The sequence below is a fragment of the Parasteatoda tepidariorum genome, chromosome 8, assembly GCF_043381705.1.
Source record: "Parasteatoda tepidariorum isolate YZ-2023 chromosome 8, CAS_Ptep_4.0, whole genome shotgun sequence".
In the NCBI taxonomy this organism is placed as follows: Eukaryota; Metazoa; Arthropoda; class Arachnida; order Araneae; family Theridiidae; genus Parasteatoda; species Parasteatoda tepidariorum.
Window position 1 is genome coordinate 1677730 of NC_092211.1, and position 21726 is coordinate 1699455.

General features: G+C 31.7%; 1 protein-coding gene across 1 annotated transcript in view; it reads right to left on the reverse strand.

Moving 5' to 3' along the window:
- Positions 1-21726, reverse strand: part of LOC107436604 (uncharacterized) — a 70636-nt gene that overhangs the window by 24674 nt on the left and 24236 nt on the right. The window contains exons 6-10 of the mRNA XM_043052114.2: positions 19561-19703; positions 13522-13646; positions 7714-7874; positions 2215-2313; positions 317-398 (exon numbers count right to left, since the gene is read on the reverse strand). Coding sequence (XP_042908048.2) covers positions 317-398; positions 2215-2313; positions 7714-7874; positions 13522-13646; positions 19561-19703 — 610 coding nt within the window. The remainder of the gene's footprint in view (positions 1-316; positions 399-2214; positions 2314-7713; positions 7875-13521; positions 13647-19560; positions 19704-21726) is intronic.

The window sequence follows — 21726 nt, forward strand, 5'->3', positions numbered from 1 at the left end:
ATATATATATATATATATGATTGTGTATGTACACATAAATTTCTCTCATTGAAATGATATCGGTTTTTCTTTTTCCTGTAAAACTTCCAAATTCAATCTCATTAGTATCAAGGTTTCAAGTCGTAGACTTGTATTATCATTTTGGATTGCTCTAGAAAAAAGCTTAAAAAATTTATCAAAATCTAAAACTTCCATGCTTTTCTATTTTTCGCTGCATTTGTAAATTGCACTATGGCTCACAATTTTTGCTCCAAACCACATTGTAAAAGACTTAATTCATATGTGTGGTTTAGCTTCGTTAGTAAAACATACTCACGTTTAAGGTTGAATCCTTTTTTGCTTTGTGATAGTCCATAGGCAGTCAAAGTAATATTTGTATAACATTCCTGAATGCACTCCTAAAGTTAAATTTAAAATAAAAAGATTACTTTCTAAACAACCTGACCAAAAGTTTGTAAGTAAAATAAAGAATACGAAGCACCAAGCTTTTCTTTTTGTTTTATTTTCTTACCCATCAGTTCCATTTGGAACATTATTAGTTGAGATAGAAAATAATCTAGAAAATAAGAGATAATTCAGCGTCGAAAATAATTAGCCGTTAAAATGGACGACAACACTCATGAAAGTTAACGCAATTATTTCATTTACTAGTTTTTTTCTACTATTTTTACTTCATTTTAAGTGTCGTAATGCGATTAGGTATATAAAGTTCAAAAAGTTATTGCTGTTGCTTCTTGTGTCACTTTATAACCGTCGTTAAACAGCCGACCCAATTTTGGGTTTACTTCTGCTAATGTCCAACTCCTTAGCCTTGTAATTTTGAACCCCATCAAGAAGACAAGGAAACTCATGGATCAAGTATTGGGAGAAATGTTGCCTACGTTTAGGACGTTTTGAAGAAACAAAATCGCATTGCTTTAAGTGGAGAGGAAAAACTCGCATGGTTAGCTTGACGGTCAGTGAATACTCACCCATTTCCCGTCCAAAACAGAAAATAAGTTTACTTTAGCACTTCGGGTGGTGCGAGCCGGTTGCAGAATTCATATCGACCAATCATGGCTAGGATTTGAACCCAGTTCAAATCACCCTAACGCTTTTGTAGCTTATGCCACTTACTTATGAAATTTTTTTATTTTATTTTATAACCGTCTTCGAAAAGCCGACTCAACGACGTTCGTCGATGTCAAAGGCGACTTTCACGACTACTAAGGTTCAGTAGTATGTTCGTAGTCTTGTAATTTTGAACAAATCTAGAAGACAAGGAAACTCCTGGATCAATCCCCCGAGGTATAATTTGTTATGGAAACATGGAGGACTTTGTGACTCGACAGATTTAATATGCATCAGTCACCATTTACTTCACGGGAAGAATCTACTACTGGCGAGAATCAAATCCACGATCTCTTGAAAATGGGCCTAGTGCCCTACCACGGTTAGTCATGGCAAAGGGACTCCAACTCATGATCCGTCTACCACTGACGACATTTCACGTCAGTACTGTGCTCGATACAAGCCTGATGCGGAATCAGCAAGCAATCGTTGGGATCCAAACCCGGTTTTCTTCTTTGGAAAGTGAACGCTCCATCGCCTGAGCCATCGCGATTCTACTTATGTAACTTTTCTTCTGTAACTGCCGGTTAACAGCCGACCCAATTTTGCAGCAAGTTTGTTTGAAATCAAGCAAATTTTGAAGACAGAGAGTGCGCTTCTTGTTTTTGCAGTTTTGCCATCTATGGCCAAGGATACACACATCACAGCTAGTTTTACGAGATTCAATCATAACCCATTCATTCATCTACAGATCGTATTTTTGATATGAAGCAGAGAATGATCCATCTCCAGGTTCATATCCCCTATGTATCCATTTGTTATAGGAACTTGGAGTTAGATTTAAAGAGCACCACTCATCACTTAATAGACGGAGATTCTTTAGGAGGCGGGATTCAAAATCGCGTTCTCATACTAACCAGGCTATCCCGTCCACAAAAAAGTAATGAATTGAGATAAGGGTGAAAACTAATTCAAGTCTTAATAACGAAACTTTCTAGAATACCAAACCTGTTCCCTCACATCTTAAACATATACACCGGTAGTTTTCAAAGATTCGATAAGGTGCAAGAAAGCTTATTGTTTACAATTGGTTATCCATAATTGGTTATTCGTAATAATAAAAATATAGGATTATTAAGCAGGAAGTAAAGAAGAGATTCTTACTCTTTCATTTGTAGGTCCATGACCTCCTCTTGCTTTCCATTTTTCTAAGTAATCAATGCAATTTGTGTCGTATGGATAAGGAAGCAGATTCTTTTCGATCTAAATATTTGTTAATTATTCTCAATAGTGCAGTATAAAAAACGTATAACAATTGCGAACTTTGTAATTAAAGCACATTTTCACTATCGTTATTACATGATTTTAAGGTATTGAGTCTTTTTATTATTGTCACAGTTTAAAGGGGTACGTTTAGCTTGGCAATTATTTTATTATTTTATACTGAATAGAATAAAACGAGTCCCGAACTGTTGTGACTAAAAGCTTAGAAGTAATCGAAATTTTACTTACAGACATGGTTAATTTTTTCGTATACAGATTTACGCGTTTGAGATTGTTCAGCAGGCAAGTGATCCTATTTAATTTATTTATTTTTTATGTTAAACCTAATAAGACTAAAATAAATTCCAAAGACAAGTTAGTTTAAATATCTTTGTAAGTTTTTCATCTGACAAACTACAGTTTTGTATTTATACCTATAATTGCACATCTGACATTTTTGTATAAACATATTGCTCACTCATGACCAAGCACCTTACTCTCTTTTAACGGTCATGTAATTTTGATTTTAGATGTATAACGTGTATAGCGTCGTAATTGACACTTTCTCTCTTTCCAAATTTCCAAAAATAACAACGATGGGTCGTTCAGATATAACTGATTTAACGTACACCTTGCTTTATACCCACGCCAGTAGTTTTGTCGACTTCCAAAGTTGAACTCACGATTTGGTTCCAGGGCTATTCGTGTTCACCCCCCCCTCAACTTTCCACCAGCGGCGTGAGCGATTAATGGATAGACTAATGAGGAATTGGTTTCTTTGCTTCTTTATGTTGATTTAAAATTAAGTTGGTTGAAGTTCAAAATTAAATCTATCTTTATATATTACACTAATGATTATCAGAATGATTATCAAAAAAATAATGATTATCAAATGATCACTAATGATCACTAATGATTATCAAAAAACCGATTAAATGATTTCTTTGGCATTGGCAACAAAGAGCTGAAACTGAAATAACATGTGAGGGCATTCATAGACATTATCTCTAAGAAGCACATATTTACGAATGTTTTAATGATTTTATTTTTTCTCATGTCCAATAATTGTTGAAACAAACTAAGCTAAATGTTTAGCAGAAATAAAAGTTTAAAAGCAAACTATTCATAACTTTTGATGTTCAAAACAAATGGAGTTTGTATTAGATGAATTTTCAGATCACAACTGAGTGAAATGTAAAGCTTATGTTTAGACTTACAAGTTTTGCCGCTTCGAGAAGCAAGGCGCATAATTCAGAGGTCTCTTGTACCCACACCCTAGATCATGACTAGCGAAGAAGTTTCAACAGCAAACACATGACAAGAATATCTTGTAGTTCGCGGAAGCTAAGACAACATTGTTCCAGATGCTCAAATCTTTGAGCAGAATAGACCTCACACTCACAAAAAAATGTATCGTGAAGTCTACTCCTTAAGATGACAAAAGCGATAAAGAGGATTGAGTGTAATAGCAAAACACTCTTTGAAATTATGAATGGTGTATTTCTAGAAGTAGCTAGATGTTGCTCAGAATCTGTCTTATCAGTTAACGCTTCTAAGATCAGTCTTTTGGGCTTTACCTGGAGAAAGCTCTTGGTGTTATTAATCTTGGTGTTATGGAATACCTTGATCATACGTTAGAACTCACTGAGAAAGTCAAGTTTCTCGGGGATTTCCTTGACTCCAAACTCAACAGGTGTTACCAGTTTAAATAATGCTTCAGCAGGGCCAAAGAATATTTTGGTCTTGCCGAGATGCTATTGGTAAAACTTGGGTCTTATGCATTTGAAAGTTTACAGGATTTACTAAAGGACCATAAGTCATATTGCCATATATGGCACCATTGGCTGGTGATCTAGGACTAAGAGGAATTCTGTAAGAACTGGTCTTACCAGATGATAAAGAATAGTCTGAGCAGCAGGCTGTCTTAGGACCTCTACCACTGCTGCGCTAGAGAGCTTATTAGGACTCCATTTACTATATCTGCGCTATAAAGTTGAAGCTCAGACATGTATGAATAGTTATATGCGCCTTGGTTCATGGAATGAAAATTCTAAGCACTTCTCATGGGGACCCCTCATACCGTAAGTGACCGATCATCCATCTGTTATAATGCCTATTGACTGTGACTATATGTCATTAAGGTATGCTTTTCAAAAGCCATTCAAGACCCATATTCCTTTTAGAGATGAGTGGCTCAAATCTCCTCAGTGAGCTGAGGGTAACTATCTGGTATAGTACACTGATGAATCAAGAATTGCTATTAAATCAGGGGCAGATAATTTCTGCTCCTGTGATAGTACCAAAACTACTGTTTAGAAACAAAGATGTAAAATTGGTGTGTCGAATACTCAAGCGCATACGTAAATGTGAGGGCATAGTAGAAGAACAGAGTTTATGAGCCTGCATGGCAAAATCTGAACTTTGTTCATTTGCACATATTGCCAAATTCCTTCTTTCTTTCTTTTTTTGTTTCTTTCTAAAACCATTTCTCTTAATCGAATCTGAGAATAACAAAAAATAAATAAGAAACTACCAACTTTCAGATGATGGAATGATCTGTTGAATTGCAGGAACAGTTAAAATGAACCCCAGTCTAAAATCTGAGTTTTTGAATAATTCAATTGAGCACCCTACTTCGACTGTAATTTATGGAAACAATTTCGGGATTAAGTAAGCATAGGGGAGAGTGGGATCAATTGTGATATTTTTTACTTAACTATTTTTAACTAACAAAAAATCCAATATATTATTAGTATTGACAGACGAGTAAAGTAGACTATCATCTACTAGAAAAAAAATACCTTATTTTAAATGTTATTATAATTATTAAAAATTTTTGACAGTCGTGCACTTGTTACAATTGTCCCCACTTACTGGGTCAATTGTAACAGTTCATAAATTCAACTAAAACATAGTTAATTATACATATTATCATAGTTGTGATATATTTTTTTATTGATCAAAATAGTAGTGATATTTTAGGAGCAAAAATAATAATGAGCAGAGACCTAAAGGGTTAACTTTAAGGGGTTAAAAATTTTAATTTATGCTAAGAAAGGTGACAAATAAAATAATGCACATGCAACATAATATAAATGATATAGGAAACTATTAATGGTTCTTAAAGAGTTAAGTAATGGTTTGTAAACATAAGATTATTTATTTTCAGCTGTTACAATCGTCCCTTTACTTATTGTTACAATCGTTCCCAAGACGCCATTTCAGCTTCATTTGTTAAAAACAATGCTTGTTAATTAACAAAACTAATCTTTTTTTTTTGAAATGTTAATTAAGGTTACTTACATATTCGGTTAATAATTTTTGTTTGTTTAAACAAAATTACTTTGTTACAATATAATATTCTAATACCAGAAAAAGTACTCACGTAGCGTGAAAATATCTTTTGTGAAGTAACTCTTTCAAAAGTACATAAAAATGGTTGCCAGCAGGGGTGTACATGTAGATTTATCAAATACACCGCGTGCGCCACCTAGGAACCAAATCTAGAGCCCGACAATTGAAATTTTTGCTCTGTTACAATCGTACCCTGTTACAATTGATCCCACTCTCCCCTACAATTGACATTGCACTTTAAATTTTTGTAAATTTAGTGTGTAGAGAACAATGAGTAGAAAATTCAGAAAGAGATAAAAACATTTGTTCATGTTAATTAATAAAATGATAAAATGGAAAAAATAATTCATTTTTCAAAAATAAATTTTTTTAGTTGCATAAAAAATATTTTACTTCTTCTTGAGAAAAAAAAAATTCTGCCAGTCTTTATTTTGTCGATAAAATGGAACTTAAATTTTAGGCAGACTCATTATTTGCATTCCGTTTTGCATTCTTGCATTCTTTTCTCGATTTTGTTTCAAAATTGGCAACAGTTACTCTGCTGAATAAGGTTAGGGCACTGGCATTACCATGATTTTTCGAAAATTCAATTAAATTTGAAACAAAAAATGCCTGTCAGAAAATTTATCCCTTATACTTACCATTATTTATTTAAAAAAAATTCATATAACGAAAGTAGTTTTCACCTTAAATATTTAAATACTGAAGGTAGAAAAATTTTATTCCCTATATATATATTATATTATTTCTATAATTGCATCATTTAAGTGTAACTAATACAAAGAAAAAAAATCTTATCACTTGAAGAGAATTTTTTCCTGATTTCAGAAAGAGGGTGAGACAGAGGAATAAAAAAATGCCTCCTTTTACTTAATAGAAGGGAAAAACATATTTTTTAATGAGAAATTAATGATCAAATGAAGACCAAAGGAAGTTATAAAAGGTGAATACATATTAAAAGAAGCACAATGAGTAAAATAAAGTAAACTGCACCTATTTTATAGATTTCAAAGGAAAACAAGAGGGGTTAAACCTCGTTTATGTAAATTCGACCCAAAAGAGGTGATGGATTTGTCATTGCAAAACTTGCTTGAAGCAAAAACTTCAGCTTTCCGGTTAGTGTTAACCATTTTTTATATATGACCGAAACTTTCTCGCTGACCTCTTATAGCTCGAGTTGGTGATCAGCAAAATAAATTGATTGATGCGTTGATTACATGATTTCAGATCATCAATTCAAACTACAAATTCCTATGCGTTAATATGCGTTCATATAGCTTTATTTTATCTGAAATATAGAATCAGAAATAAAATAATAATAATAAATTATAGATAAGCAGGTAATAAACTCTCAATGAAGGATTTTCTTGAACAAGCTGCAAGCTAACAAGCGATTGATGTTATTTTTCAAATGTTTAAAAAAAAATCGCTTCAATTTTGTTAACATTAACGAACTGCTAAACATACAAAAAAGAATCATATTTCAAACCACCCTTCAATGGTTAAATAAAATTTTGAATGATTTTGAGATCAGTGCTGAAATTTTTCTCTGCACCCACTTCCCAAATTTTAGAATTTTAGTACAGAAGATTTTGGAGTTATATATACGAGAAATATGTACACTATCGCAAATTGTTTCCTTAATCAATATTGACAGTATTTCTAATTGTATATTACTTTTGGAAGCAGAGCTTGAAAAGCATGATTTTACAAGTTCTGTATCAGAATAAAAGTAAATAAATCGAAAAAGATTATACCCTTTTCAGGTTTCTTTGAGTGAATACTTTCTCGAAACTTTGAATTACGATTTACATACTTTTTAGTGTATAACAATAACTTTTCGTGACTTCTCAATTGCACAACACTAGTCGTACTAGTCTTCATTGAGAGTTTGTCAGTATACTCCTTTGTGAGACTGTAAAGTTTATTCCGTTTGTCTGCGGTGCGAAGAGTGTATTATTATTATGTCTTGTTTGAAAATTAAAGATAAGGTTAATTATATCAAACTCTGTTTTATGCAAAGATAATGAAATTGATATTAATTACTTTTTTCAAGCGAAAAGTATACTTTTTCCCCAGCTCCATTGAAAATCCTTGCTCGTAGGGATCTATTAACTGTCGAGAATTGTGAAATGAGATTTGTGCTTTAGTTTTATTGATAAATGGCGGATGTCTCGTTGGGTCAAGGTTCAATGTAAATTCTAAATCTGAAAATTTACAAAACTTTTATTGCAACACCAACAAATAAAAATTTATGTATTCAAATGCTACAATTAATTTCTAAATTAATTATAACATATGAATATTATAATTGATTTAGTCTTTTTTTAAGTAATATTATATAATTTTTTTTTTCTATTTCGTTACAATCGTAGAGTTATAAATTTTGAAAATTAAGTTGGTAAGGTTTATAGTTTAAAAAATTGCTTAGTTTGCGATAAAAAATAGCAGTTGGAAGAATCCCTTTAAAGATACTTGACCAAAACCTCTTCGAAAAGAGAAGGCATTCGCGCGAAATGATACATAGAAAAAGAGGAAATGGAAGAATTTTCTGGAAACGGAATATTACGTCCAAAACAACATGCACAAAATACCATCTAGCGTGATATTTCGTCTGGTTGCAGTTCTAATTCGCTATGAATAGAGTAACTTTACTAAATACTTGTACATTTCTGACTTATATAAAAGTTTTTGGAATTTAATAGGTAAAAAAAATTTTAATTCTAGTATTAACTCTAATCCTTAAATTTTAGTTACTTAAAATGAAAAGATGACAGTTTCTGATGAAAAATAAAATGTCTAAAAATAGAGCAACCCTTTACAGATAAAATTTGAAGCTTCTTGTAATTCATAACTTGATGTACAACGTAGCAGACAAAATAAATGTAATAAAATACTTTCTAATTTTAAGAAAAAACCTAAGTGAAAAAATTAACCAAAATGATTTGCGTAATACACGACGGGTACCTTCCTTTGCTAGAATTAAATTTGGCTTTAAATTTCCCTTTGCTATAAAGTTAGCGAATTCATATGGGCCAAAACCCAAATTATTTAGAATTAATTCTTATTTTTAAAACTCTGTCACAAAAAAATGATGCAAGTAAGATTATTATACTATATATGATGCTGGCAATGATTTAAATGTTGCATTCTAAAAGTGGATAGGCAATGTTTAAAATTTATAAAAATTTAAAGCTTTGCCAAATTATTTTGAACATTTCTTAAAATTGCAAAGTATTCCATAGAAAACTGGATTGCAAACTTGGTAGGTAAAATACAGGAGAAAGACAAAATAAGTGAAACACTTTTATATTAATGCATTTTTTGTTTTCATATTCTTAAAGTAATTTAGAGAAATAAGGAAATAATCTTTTTGAACTTTTGAGATGTTTAGATAATGAGATTTTTTATACGTGAATGAAGCTTTAAGCTTTTAAATTCTTGAGGGACCGACAATAAATTACAAGCGGCAAATAGTATTTTTAAACAACTTATGCTAAAAAATATGTAGCATTAAATCTGTAGCTTGAAAATATTATTTTTGCGATTTTTTCTAATAATTGAATTAAATTGCGTAAGCTTATTAAATATTTATGGAGATATGGACATTTTAAAAAAAATCTTTATATTTGTCCTAAATTTTTCTGCTTTAACTATAAAAATATATATAAAAAAATTAACATTATTTTTAGAGGAGTTTAAAAAGCTTAGGAAATTTGTTCTTTAAAAATTCAAAAAAAAAAAAAAAAATATCATTAAAAGTATTTTGGCGTAAATGTAATTAAAGTAATGTTTTTATACTGCGCATGCGCGTAAAAATTTGACATTTTATTTAATAATTTTTTAGCGAATAGTAGATGGCAACTAATGAAAAAAGTCCAATTTGAATATTTAAAATGTTTCAAGCAATTTATTAATTTGCTTTTGTACTTTTTGAAATAAATTCAAAATGATCAGTTTTTTTTCCTTCCAAATTTCGTTTTAAACAAGCTTAATTAATAATAACATCGGCATTGTTGGGAATCATACCCATAAAGGAAAATTTTTTTCACACGTTTCCTTTTCTTGTACAATCATATTTCAGTGTATGAACTTTTATTGTAAAGTATTATCATTTGTTCTTTAATTTTGTGTTACGGATACAAAATAATTTAAATGGATACAAAATAATATCGTAAAGGAGTTGTGTATCTCCCGCGTACTGTGAATGTGTGTAAGCGTTGTCTGTGAATGTGATCTTAATTATATTTTTAAATTTTATATTCAGCCTCCGTCTTCCAGTGTGTGTCTGTATTTTATCTGAATATTTTTAGGAACCATTTTTAAAATTAAAAGAAATGTAATATAGAAATCAATTAGGTTTTCTCTGCCTTTTATTTTTTCAAGTTGTTGTTAAAAATTTAGACGCACAATCTGGAAGACGACACGCGTTTCCTTGTTTTCACCTTGGCGATCGTCTCTATTAGCCTCAGGAGCATGTGTAGTGCTTGTAACAGCATTATGGATATTGATAAATTTGCGTCAGTTAACTAAAAGAAAAAAATTAATTTGTCTGTTTGTCATTCAAGAAGTTTGTTTAACATCACTGTGGGTGTACCATCAAGAGAGATCCACCAGCTTCTTCTAGTATCTAATGTTAGAATCTCAAGTGAATATGTTGATAAAAATATGAAAAACTCTTGTGGCATACCTCTTTTTATCTAAACAACAATAGCACAGACCCGGTCAACCTTGAATTAATCCTTCTAGGACGAAAGATTTCGGCAGTATTAAATCTTTCTTATCTTCAACAATTAAGAAATTCTGAACTTTCATATATATCAAGGTCATCCTTAATGTACGTCATAATTCATAATTCATCATTTTTAAATTCAAGAACTACAGCATAACAAACAGCCTTGATTCCTTTTGAGTTTCTTTGAAAAAGTACAAAAACAATTTAAAGATGCTTAAAATTTCTTAAAAATTTAAGGTAATCAAATTGGACTTTTTTTCATTAGTTAAGAATTAAGATTCACAACAAAATTATAAATTTTCTTACTTTGAAGATTAATTACTTACATATTGCACAGTTTTAAACGCATTCTTTTCAAATTTTAAAGCAAAAATATTGTAATTTAATTTTAAATTGCTTTAAGAAGTTGTTAATCTTTATTGAATATTTTCAATGTTATAACATGAAAGGAAAGACAAAAAAATTTATTTTATGAAAATCTCCATATATCCATGAAAATCTAAGCTAGGCGTACGAAATTTTATACAATTATAGCACAATTAACCAGAATAATTTTTAAAAGTCACAACAAATTTAATGCCACAATTTTTGGCCCAGGTGCTCAAAAACAATATTGTCCGCTTGTAATTTATTGTCGGTCCTAACGTTTAAAAGATTAAAGCATCATTGATAAGTATGAGAAATGGCATGATTTAAACATTTCTGAAGTTATGAAATAATTCTTGAAGTATTTTGTGAGAAATATGAAAAAATATATTAGTATAGAAATATTTCCATTATTTTGCCCCACCTTTTTATATGTACTATTCCAGTAAAAAATGTGTAAATTAAATCTTTTCTTCTTTTAGCAAAGAAAAGGAAGCTCTATTTACAGACCTTGTGATAGTTTCTTAGTTATCATTATATATTTTTCCTTAAAAATCAATATTTTTTGAGAGAAAAGAATGAAAAAGTTAAAAAAAAAAAGAAAGAAAAAACACTTGTCAGGAAAATACACTGGCGTGCAAAACTTAAGCAACAAGTGGCTTTTCGGCCACAGCTCCCCAACAAAGTATAAGATAGCCATGAAATTACAGTATAATATGTACGTAATTCAGTAGAAAGATTAGTTGTATGCAAATTTTAGAAATAAAACGTCGCAGGTGATGTAGGCGTACGTAAACCTTGTAGGTCGGCGCGTGCAGGTCAAAGCTGTGCTGAAAGGATGAAGAGCACCACAGTTAAAGACATTCGCTGCAAGTGCAAGTGATTTGTTTTGTGAAACATGTCTCCAAGAAATCATTTAGACGACTTTACTCGAGGAAGAATGATTGGGAAGCTTGAGGAGGACGTAGTGTGACCAGTGTCGCCGAAGAGTTCGGGATCAACAAAAGTGTTGTTTCTCGTGCTTGGAATGCCTTTAAAACTACTGGTACAGCTGTTCGGAAGGTTGGTGGTGGCCGTCCAAGGAAAACAACACCAAGAGATGACCGTTACATTGTCCTCCAGGTGAAACGAAACCGTTTTCAGTAAGCGAGCTCCATATCTCAGCAACTGTGCATAGCCACAGGACGACAAGTATCAAGATCTACAGTGGCCAGACGCCTCCACAAAGGTGGCTTATTTGCTAGACGTCCTGAACGCTGCATACCTTTAAAAGTTAGCCATCGGCGGCACCGTTTAAATTGGTGCAGAGAACACGAAACCTGGACGCCTCATCAATGGAGTCGCGTCCTCTTCACAGATGAGAGTCGTTTTAGTGCTACAAGCGATTCTCAACGTCAGTTGATCTGGAGAGAGGTTGGAGCTCGATTTCATCCCAATAACATCGCGGAAAGAGATCGTTACGGTGGTCCTGGAGTTGTCGTCTGGGGTGGCATTATGTTGAACGGGCGGACTGAGCTTCAGATCTTCGACCGAGGTTCTGTAACTGGAGACCGCTACTGCAATGAGGTAATCCTACCCCATGTGCGTCTGTTCCGAGGGGCCATTGGACCAGACTTCATTTTTATGGATGACAATGCCCGGCCACACCGTACTGCTAATGTTCAAGAGCTACTGGAAAGTGAAGATATCACACGAATGGATTGGCCAGCTTACTCTCCAGATCTAAATCCCATAGAGCATGTGTGGGATGCATTAGGGAGACGTCTTGCGACACGACAGTATCCTCCTGGTAACACCCATCAGCTGAAAGATGCGTTAAAGGAGGAATGGAGACGTTTACCCCAAGAACTCCTGGATAATCTGGTGCTTAGCATGGAGAGACGATGCCAAGCAACAATTACAGTAAGGGGAGGGCATATCCCATACTAGGGAACATCTGCCAGTTGTACTTACGCTTCTTCAGGCAATCATGAGTAACGCCACTATATGTCAAATAAAGCGTTTTTTTGTTCCATACCCTACTTTAAGCTTTATATTCATTTCTGCGTCATTATTCTTTTGCCATCGCTTAAGTTCAAAATAATGTATATCATATTCAAATTTCATGTCAATCGGATTATTTCTTGTAGAGTTATGACAAATAACGCACTTGTTGCTTAAGTTTTGCACACCAGTGTATATTATTACCGCAATTTTGTGTAAAAACATTAACATGTTAACCGTAGGATAGCATATTTTGTTAATATATTAATCGTATGAGATGAATTTGACATATAACACTACAGAACATTTTTTTTCTTTTTATCTGTTGCACAATATACTTCTTTACCGATTTCAAATCTGTAATTGGTTTCTCTCACCAAGCTACTGTTTTTTATGTGGCATTTTTTGTCTATTTTTTAATGAAATGAACAAGTTTAAAAGCTTTCGATATAACAAAGGGTTGCATAAATGTTGCGACAAATGTCTAGGATAATTAATACGCATCATCAGGAATAAAATTTTTTAAGAACCTATGCCCTGCAAATTGTTGTGCGTGGCGAAGGCTGCTTCCTTATTATAAGCTAATTCTTCTCGTGTTTCTGAACAGTTTGTAATAAGCCTAGCCATGAACAATGGCATTTCTGGGCAAGATTTCTTAGAATAAAAAAGCTGATTAGCGAGAATATCCTTCTTTCTCAAAAGGTCTTAGGCAAAGCTATATTTTGTTAGAAACTATGCTCTGATTCCAGATAATTGATGAAATTACTTACAAGCCCCGGAATTTGCTGTTTGTGAGCTGGTGTTAGGCTTTCCTATCATGGAATTGAAAGTAAAACAGGAACTGACAATAGGGAACTCAGTCTTTGGACTAAACTGTGAACGTGTAAAATGGTACCTAAAAAGCAATATGATCATGTAAGTAAAATTTAATTTTCACATTTAGCATTCAAGTACTATTACCAACGATTATCGAACCAAAGTCAGTTAAATGTAAAGACTACTTTAGTAAATAAACAAAAATTACTTTAGAAACGATTTTTTTCAAAAAGGAGAGTATTCTCACTTTAACCCGTTGTAAGCCAAAAGGGGTAATGGAGGTTGAGGTTCCACAATTTCATTTGCAACGGCATGAATATGGCAAATTTGCCTTTACTTCCCAGGCAAGATGGTACACAATGTTCTGAAGCTAGATGGGCTTCAAGCCTCCACTGGATCAAATCCCAATACCATTGGATTTGCCTCAGTGCCTTATAGATATGTGTTAAAAGAATCCAAATTTAATCCGTAAATTGAAAAAAAATATTGAAATCTTAATGATTAACATTTAAGTGTTCTATCGGAAATTAATTAGTGGAAATAAAAGCACTAAAAAGTAAAACTCAAAACTTCTTATATATTCGGTTTTAAACAGAAAAAAAAAACGGAAAAAAGTATCAATATCATAGGATGTGTTTTATCAGAAATTAAATTTAACAATAAACATTTAATAACTGAAAAGTAGAACTAAAATATATGCCGTTCTTTTAATCGCAAAAGTAAAATAAAATTAGAAGTAATAATACTCAGTCATATTGATAGGTCTTGTGAGAATATTGCTCAAAAAATAGCATAAATCTTATACAATCAACGAACTTTAATATGATCTTCAGTTCTTTTAATATAATAACTGACAGTTCATGTAAAAATGCCGTTTAACACTGAGGTTAATTTGACCTTTTTTGAATATGCACGTGATCTTCGAAGATTATTATTTTTTTTTTTATTTCTTGGTATTCTACTTCACAATTTCCTGCATTTCAGATGATTAGAGAAAAAAAAGTATTATGGATATACCTAAATTGTTTCTAGGTAAACTACTTTAAAATTTTCCGATTAGCAAAAAAACAAATAAATAAATAAATAAATAATAATAATTATGGGCATACCAAAAACTGCTAAAAGGGGTCATTTTGATTACTATAAAAAACATTAATTTTCGAAGTTTAGTACCTGTTTTTAATTTTGCCGAACCGCAAATATTGTGAAGATAAAGTGCAGAACAGAATTGACTGTCCATCGAGTAGCAAAATTTGTCATGTGCAACAGTTTTTGTGAAATTATCTGGTATTTTAGATTTGATTACCGAAGTGCACCTTAGTTGAGTTTCTATTTAATTATATTTTCGTTATTGCGTCCGAAAGAAACCCAAGATTATTAACATCTATATTCGTTATTATCCTGGATCTGAAAGTATTGTTGAAGAACAATTATTTTCATGCAAATAATAACAAAATTTTATTATGTGACGTTCGAGTGACGTAACTTTTGTTTCAACTGATATGAAATTCAAAGAAAAAAATGTTTTTTATTGGAATCGCTATCTCTATTCATGCAATTTGAAAAACGGGCAAATGAATTACAACCAAGAAAATGTATAGTACTCGAATCATGGAACCACACTTAAACTTCAAGCATTGTAGGAGTAGTATTGTCTTTTGTCGAAGTAAAATTTGCAAATAAGTTTTTTTCCTTGCAAAAAAAAAAAAAAAAGGAGGAAAAAAAATCGAAGAAAAAGTTGTTTGTTTCACTTGCCTGTAATCAATATATCATAGCGAATACATTCTTGTGTTTGCTGAAGAACTACAAATTAGAAAATTCAGTTCACAAAACATAAAAAATGTGCCCTTTTAACATCGCAAGGCACAGAATAAAACGAATACTAGCTATGAGATAACATAGGATATAATTTGTCGATATTTTGTTGCCACTTTAACGTCACGCGGATATGCCTGCGCTGATGCGTAATTAAAGATGGAACTTCACATTTTAAATCCTGTTGTGTGCTAATGTGTAAAATTTATATTCACTACATTTGTCTATATGCATATGAATGCTCTTGAGAAATAATAATCTATTATGCAACATTGGCATAATATTGCAATATTGTCCTGGAGTAAAAAAAATTAAATAATTTTTCAAGAATATCACATTAAAGCATGTATTTAAATGTTTCCTCGACCATGGACAATTTGAGGAAAAAAGTAATAATAATAAATTAATAAAATATAAATTAATTTTCATGTTATTGCTAATTAATTTTGAAGTATCTCGAATTCCCTCAAGTTAAGAAAAATTGACGTGACCCTCGAGATTTTTTTTCTTTGTGTAACATGTGTTCAGAAGTTTGAGAAATATGGATGGCTTTTTATTTCATATTCAAAGCTGTGTTTATACTGAATGGTATTGGGGGATTCTGTATAATGACTATTTTGACATACAAATAATTTTTCTGTGTTTAAAGTGCGCAAAGAACAACCACTTTTTTATCCAATGATTGTATTTTCGCTTTCAGTGTACGAATTTCAATGTTTTGAGGGCGAAATGTGCAACTTAAAGCAGAAGACATGTAAAGTTAACCAGATGCAAAAACGTATTTCTCTTGGAAAAAAAACACGCCTTTTTCTCCACGCGTCTGGATTTTTGACTATCAAAATATAAAAAAATGGTTCCGAATAGTTTAGGTAGGAAAATGGTTGAAAGTTTGAGCCCCGTGATGTTAATTTCAAAATGCGTATTTCAGTGTCATAAAATATGCGTATTTGCTCTATCTCAAAAATTTTTTGTACTCAATTATAAATTGTATTAATCTAAAGAATATTTCATCTAAATTTTATAAAATAATTTACTATTTTTATTATATATTTCAATTGCTTTTAAAAAAAGTTTTAAATTGAAAAAAAAAATCCTGAATGCGAATAGTTCTAGAGAAATCAAATTTTACGAAAAGTCAAATAATTAAAATTTGATTTATGAGAAATTATGCGAATGATTTCACTCAAAATTTATCCTTAAAAAATTCTAATTTTAAGCAATTTTCGAGCAAATCAAAACATATTGAGAAATTCGTGGATTTTAGGAGAAACAAAAGAAGAAATCATCTCTCGGTTACTCAATTTAAGAAAGTTAAAAAATTCTGTTACATAAAAATAATAAATTGAAAATTAAAACACAGAATATATTGTAAAGCAAATTTGAAAACAACATTTGGCATATCAGAAATCAAATTTAATGTCAATTTTAAACCAGTAACATAATTTGATATTCTGATTTGTTATTTGAGCTGCTGTATTTCTTCATCCCATTAGAAGTTAATTGTTTTAGTTAATGACCTCAGTTCGGTATTCTCCTGTGTAGAAAGAGAAATAAGCGAAAACAATAACACAGTTCAAAAATCAGATCAAAATGTTAAAAATTTTAGGTGTATTTTATGCTTTTATCATGTTTAAGAGACGACATGTATTCACGTTTCAATATTCTAAGAAGATTAATTCTTGAGATTGTATTCAAACATACAAGTAAAATTACCATTCAAAAGCTTTTACTGAAATTTATAAATTCCGAAAAGACTCTTGAAATACGAAATTCTAAAGAGCTATGCATCACATAGATGGAATGAATTAATAATGCAACGATTTCAATGTTTTGAATGTTATCTTTGGTCTTTTATGCCTTCAGAACGTGGCGGATGATACTGACGAGGATGATAAAGTTCCTCCAGATCACGCAGCAGTATTAGAAGCTTTAGACACTATTCGTGACTTTTTACAATTTAATTCTGCTTCTGAAACTCCCTTATCCCATTTATTTGAACTGGAAAAAACTGTTTTTGAAATACGTTGGCAAAAACAAATACAAACATGCATTAAGGATTATTCTGTAAGAAAATAAATTGTCTTTAGGTAGGTTGAATTTTTCTTCTGTATAATTATAGTATATATCAAAACAGTATGGACATTAATATTGAATCTTTAGAAAAAATATTTATTCATATTGTCTATGCAATTTAAGTTGCGTTTAAGAATTTTGAAGTTTTCCACTGATCACTTATGCGCTTTTTTATGTTGGCCTCTTAAACCGATGCATAAGTGAGAGTTCACTGCAAAGCGCAATGATTTCAATGTTTTGAATGCTATCTTTGGTTTTTTATGTTTTTAATTAAATGTAAATGGATTCATAAATTGAATTTTAAGTAGAAAAAGCTGCATCGTAAGTAGTACAACTAGAATAACAAATTTTTTCTACAGCCAACTTAGACGCAGAAATAAATCAGAATTAGGAATTCTCATTACAAGAACCTGTGCGAGAGGTGATTTTTACCTGATTAATTAACTATAACCTATTGCAAATACTTTACCCTAGTTAAAATTATCAAGGACACCGAAGTGTTTATTTTTAAGCTTTCATAACATAACCTCCCTTTTTGTCTCCACCGGTTTTATTACGTTGTCATGTGTAGAGTGTGTTTGTATAGCATGTCTACGGTAAGAACTCCACCCGCCACAAAGTCTGAGGCCATCTACTGCTATGGAAACAAGAATAGCTCATTTCAGGAGGGGTTACTTTTCTTCATTCTAGAGCAGTGATTCTCAACCACTGTGCCGCGGCACTTTTGTGTGCCGCCAAACATTAGAAATGATACAATAAAAATTATAATGCTTTTTTTAATTATGAGTAAAGCAAAGTAAAGTTATGAGTAAAGAAAAGTGCATATATATATATATATATATATATATATATATATATACTTTTTATAATTTTTCCACGCTTTAACCGCGTGAATACCTTTGTCGGCGATTGTATTGTCGCTGACAATCTTAAAATAAGATGGAAGTGTTTAAATTGTAGATGACGCACAATTTTAAAAGATTGTCGTAAGAGCTGATCATTAAAGTAAGTTATGCAATTAATAAACAAATTAACAAAGGATAACTAAAAAGAAACAAATATATAAAAAACAAATTAACGAAGGATAACTATCAAAAATTAAGCTAACAATTAATAATTAGCAAAAAACAACTAGTTAACAAGAAATCACAAAAAAATAACAGTTAATAACTATAGAAAACAAGCTGACAATTAATAACTAGCAAAAAAAAAAAAATAACTGTTACTAACTTATAAAAAATTGATCGAAAGAAATAATTAATCCCTTAATAAATGTGATTCTGTAGTGCATATTATTTTATTTCACATTCAAAATTATTATCACAAACTATTTAACACAGTGTACTATAGGTAATTAAACAAGGACTAATCTTTTAATCCAATTTTTTTCATTGCGTGCCGTCAAATTTCGAAATCGTTGAAAGTGTGCCGCAACAAAAAAAAAGGTTGAGAATCACTGCTCTAGAGCTAACACAATGGACCAAAGAAAAAGATTTCCCTTTTCTCGCTGACGTAAACTAAAACCTGTCCTAATCAGAGACATACATCCCATCCATAATTAGAATTATGCCTCGTTACCATAGTCACCGCCATGAGCCCAAACGTATGACTAAGTTAGTTCTTACTTCAGACAAACTATAAGTGAGAAACATGTTGATTGCATTTTATTATTTTTAACAAACATTGTACTATTTGTAAATTAAATAGGCTTCTCGTGTCTTATGAGATTTCCCCTTTCTCGACTGTTATTTTTCCCTCCCCGTCTCCGCGATTTTGCTAAATCTAATTTTTTGCTCACGCTATTTCATTCTATTTTCCTAAGGAATTGTACTGTCTTGGGAATAAAGCAAGACTTTGCGAAGCCATAGTAGAGAAGAGGTTACAAGTATGGAAGCATGGAGAGTAGGAAAATTGCGTAGACATTTTTTCTATTAAAAAAGAGTATTTAGGTTATTAGATCTCGTAGGTTTTTATTAATATTATCCCTTCCAGCTTTTAAGTGCATTTTGTCCCAGTAAAGAGAATATTTACAGTTGATGTCTGATGCGATGGCTATCAGTAGTCTAATCAGAATTTTGATTTAAAAATATCAGAAATTTATGTACCGGCAGTCATCATCTTCACGAATATCGTTTCCCGTTAATCCCAAAGTACAGTGAACAAACAAATCATTTGTCGTTTGAAGAAAAATGGTGAAGTTTTCAAAATCCATGGAATACAGCTCTTCATAAATTGACCTTGTGGGAAGCTTAAAAATTGAAAGAAAAGTAAGAATTAGGACAGGAGAAAATTAAAAATGTTAAAAATGCTTGAGATAAATACCTTTAATAGTTTGTCAGTTTGTTTTTAAGCTGTTTGTTTTAAAAAAATACATTTGTAACACTCTTTGAAATATGAAATGAAAAAATTTCCTTAAATTAGGAAAAATAAATATTTTAAAAATAAACAGTACCTAAATAGCAGAAACGTCTAAGCTGATGTCGCTACTTTTATTAGTCCACTGAATTTATTTATTTTTATACTTTTTCTGGTGGTGCTGCACACGAATCCACTTCTTGCGGCCGAAATCTTTTTCAGTGAAACATGTTGTCTTCCCAGAAAAACCCTGAAAAATCTAGTTTTTTGCTTATACAGTTTCAAGATTTTTGATGTATAAGCTTTTGCTGGCAGTTTTGAAAGCTAGAGGAAATTTCCTACCACAACTATACCTACAACGCGTCATTATAGGGCCAATCAATGTAAAAAGAATAGAATAATTAAAAAAATATCAGTATGAAATAATAACTTTAGTATTCGGAATGATGCCAGAGGAGAAAGCTGGAGAACAATTCTCGGGTGTTTGAAATTTGAAAAAATTTCTAGTAATATATTAATTATTCTAGTAATATATATATGGATAATTCCAATAATATATATATGTATAATTCTAATAATATCTAATAATATATATAATAATTCTAGTAATATATATATGGATTATATATNTATTTTTTTTTTTTTTTAATGGCGTGCACTTGGAACTATTGCCCATTGGCCACAGAAAGTGCCAGAACTGCTAACTCTCTTTTCGTTACCCAGTGAGCACCTGTGGCAAAGCCACGGCGGTGGAGCAGCGTCACCCACGCGACACTACCCGTTTATAGGGCGGCTCTCATTCACACATTTACGCACAAAGAAGAAAGGACATATAACACAGATAGAGAGAAAGAAACATCCATGCCCTAAGCGGGATTCGAACCCGCAGCCACTGGCTCCGCAGTCAGGCACGCTAACCGCTCAGCCACCTGGCCGGCGGATCTAGTAATATACATATAGAATAATTTAATTCCACCCTAGAGGGGAGAACTCTCCATTAATATCCATAATTTTATCTGAACCTTTTTCCAAAATCATAAATGTAAAGGGTTCTTTCATATTTTTAAATTTTTTTTAATCTTCGTAGTTTCATGTTCATTAACACTTTTAACAACACTCAGTGAGTTCTTCTATCCCTCTCTGCAATTTATTCCCAGTTCCTGAAAAAAGAGTGTGTCCCATAACCCACTTTTCAAATAATCATAATTATTTTAGCTTCACTACAACTAAGTCTTTGGGCTTTTCTTTTTTAATTTGCATGTAACTTAAGTTTCGATTGTGAGTTTGTTCCATATTTTTATATTTGTTCAACGCAACAAACAACAGTAACCCCCTAGATTATTTCATCCCCTAAAATCAAAATTCCTACGAGCATTTCTCATTGGATTTCGACTTCTCATTTCTCTAAGATTTCGATGCGAATCAGAATTGCATTAAACAAAAATAGGAATTAACTAAAGTTCAAAATAAAATAAGTAAATAAAAACTCAAATCAAAACTAAAAATAAAATTTCACACGAAAATGCGTAAAATACAAGTTTTTAAATTATTTCTAACAAAAGCAATTTATATATATATATATATACAGGGTGGTCCCGAATTCATGGTACAAACTTTAATGGTAGGTACAGGACATTGTAACAATGATTTATTGTATAGGAATGTATAGTCGCAAGTGACGCGGTGAGGCGTAAACAGGGGAAATAAAGGGAAAGAGAAATGGAGTGATCGGTTGGTATCATTGCCGGTAGAGGGCAGTAGATGTCTAGCCGCCGTTGAAAATGATGCATCGCAGTAGGGAAAAGCGCCATTCACAATTGTGCTGCCGTAGACGATGGGTGACTTTACGTATGCAGAAAAAGCAGACATGCATTACATGTACGGCCGTGCAAATGGTAACGGCAGAGCTGCGTTAC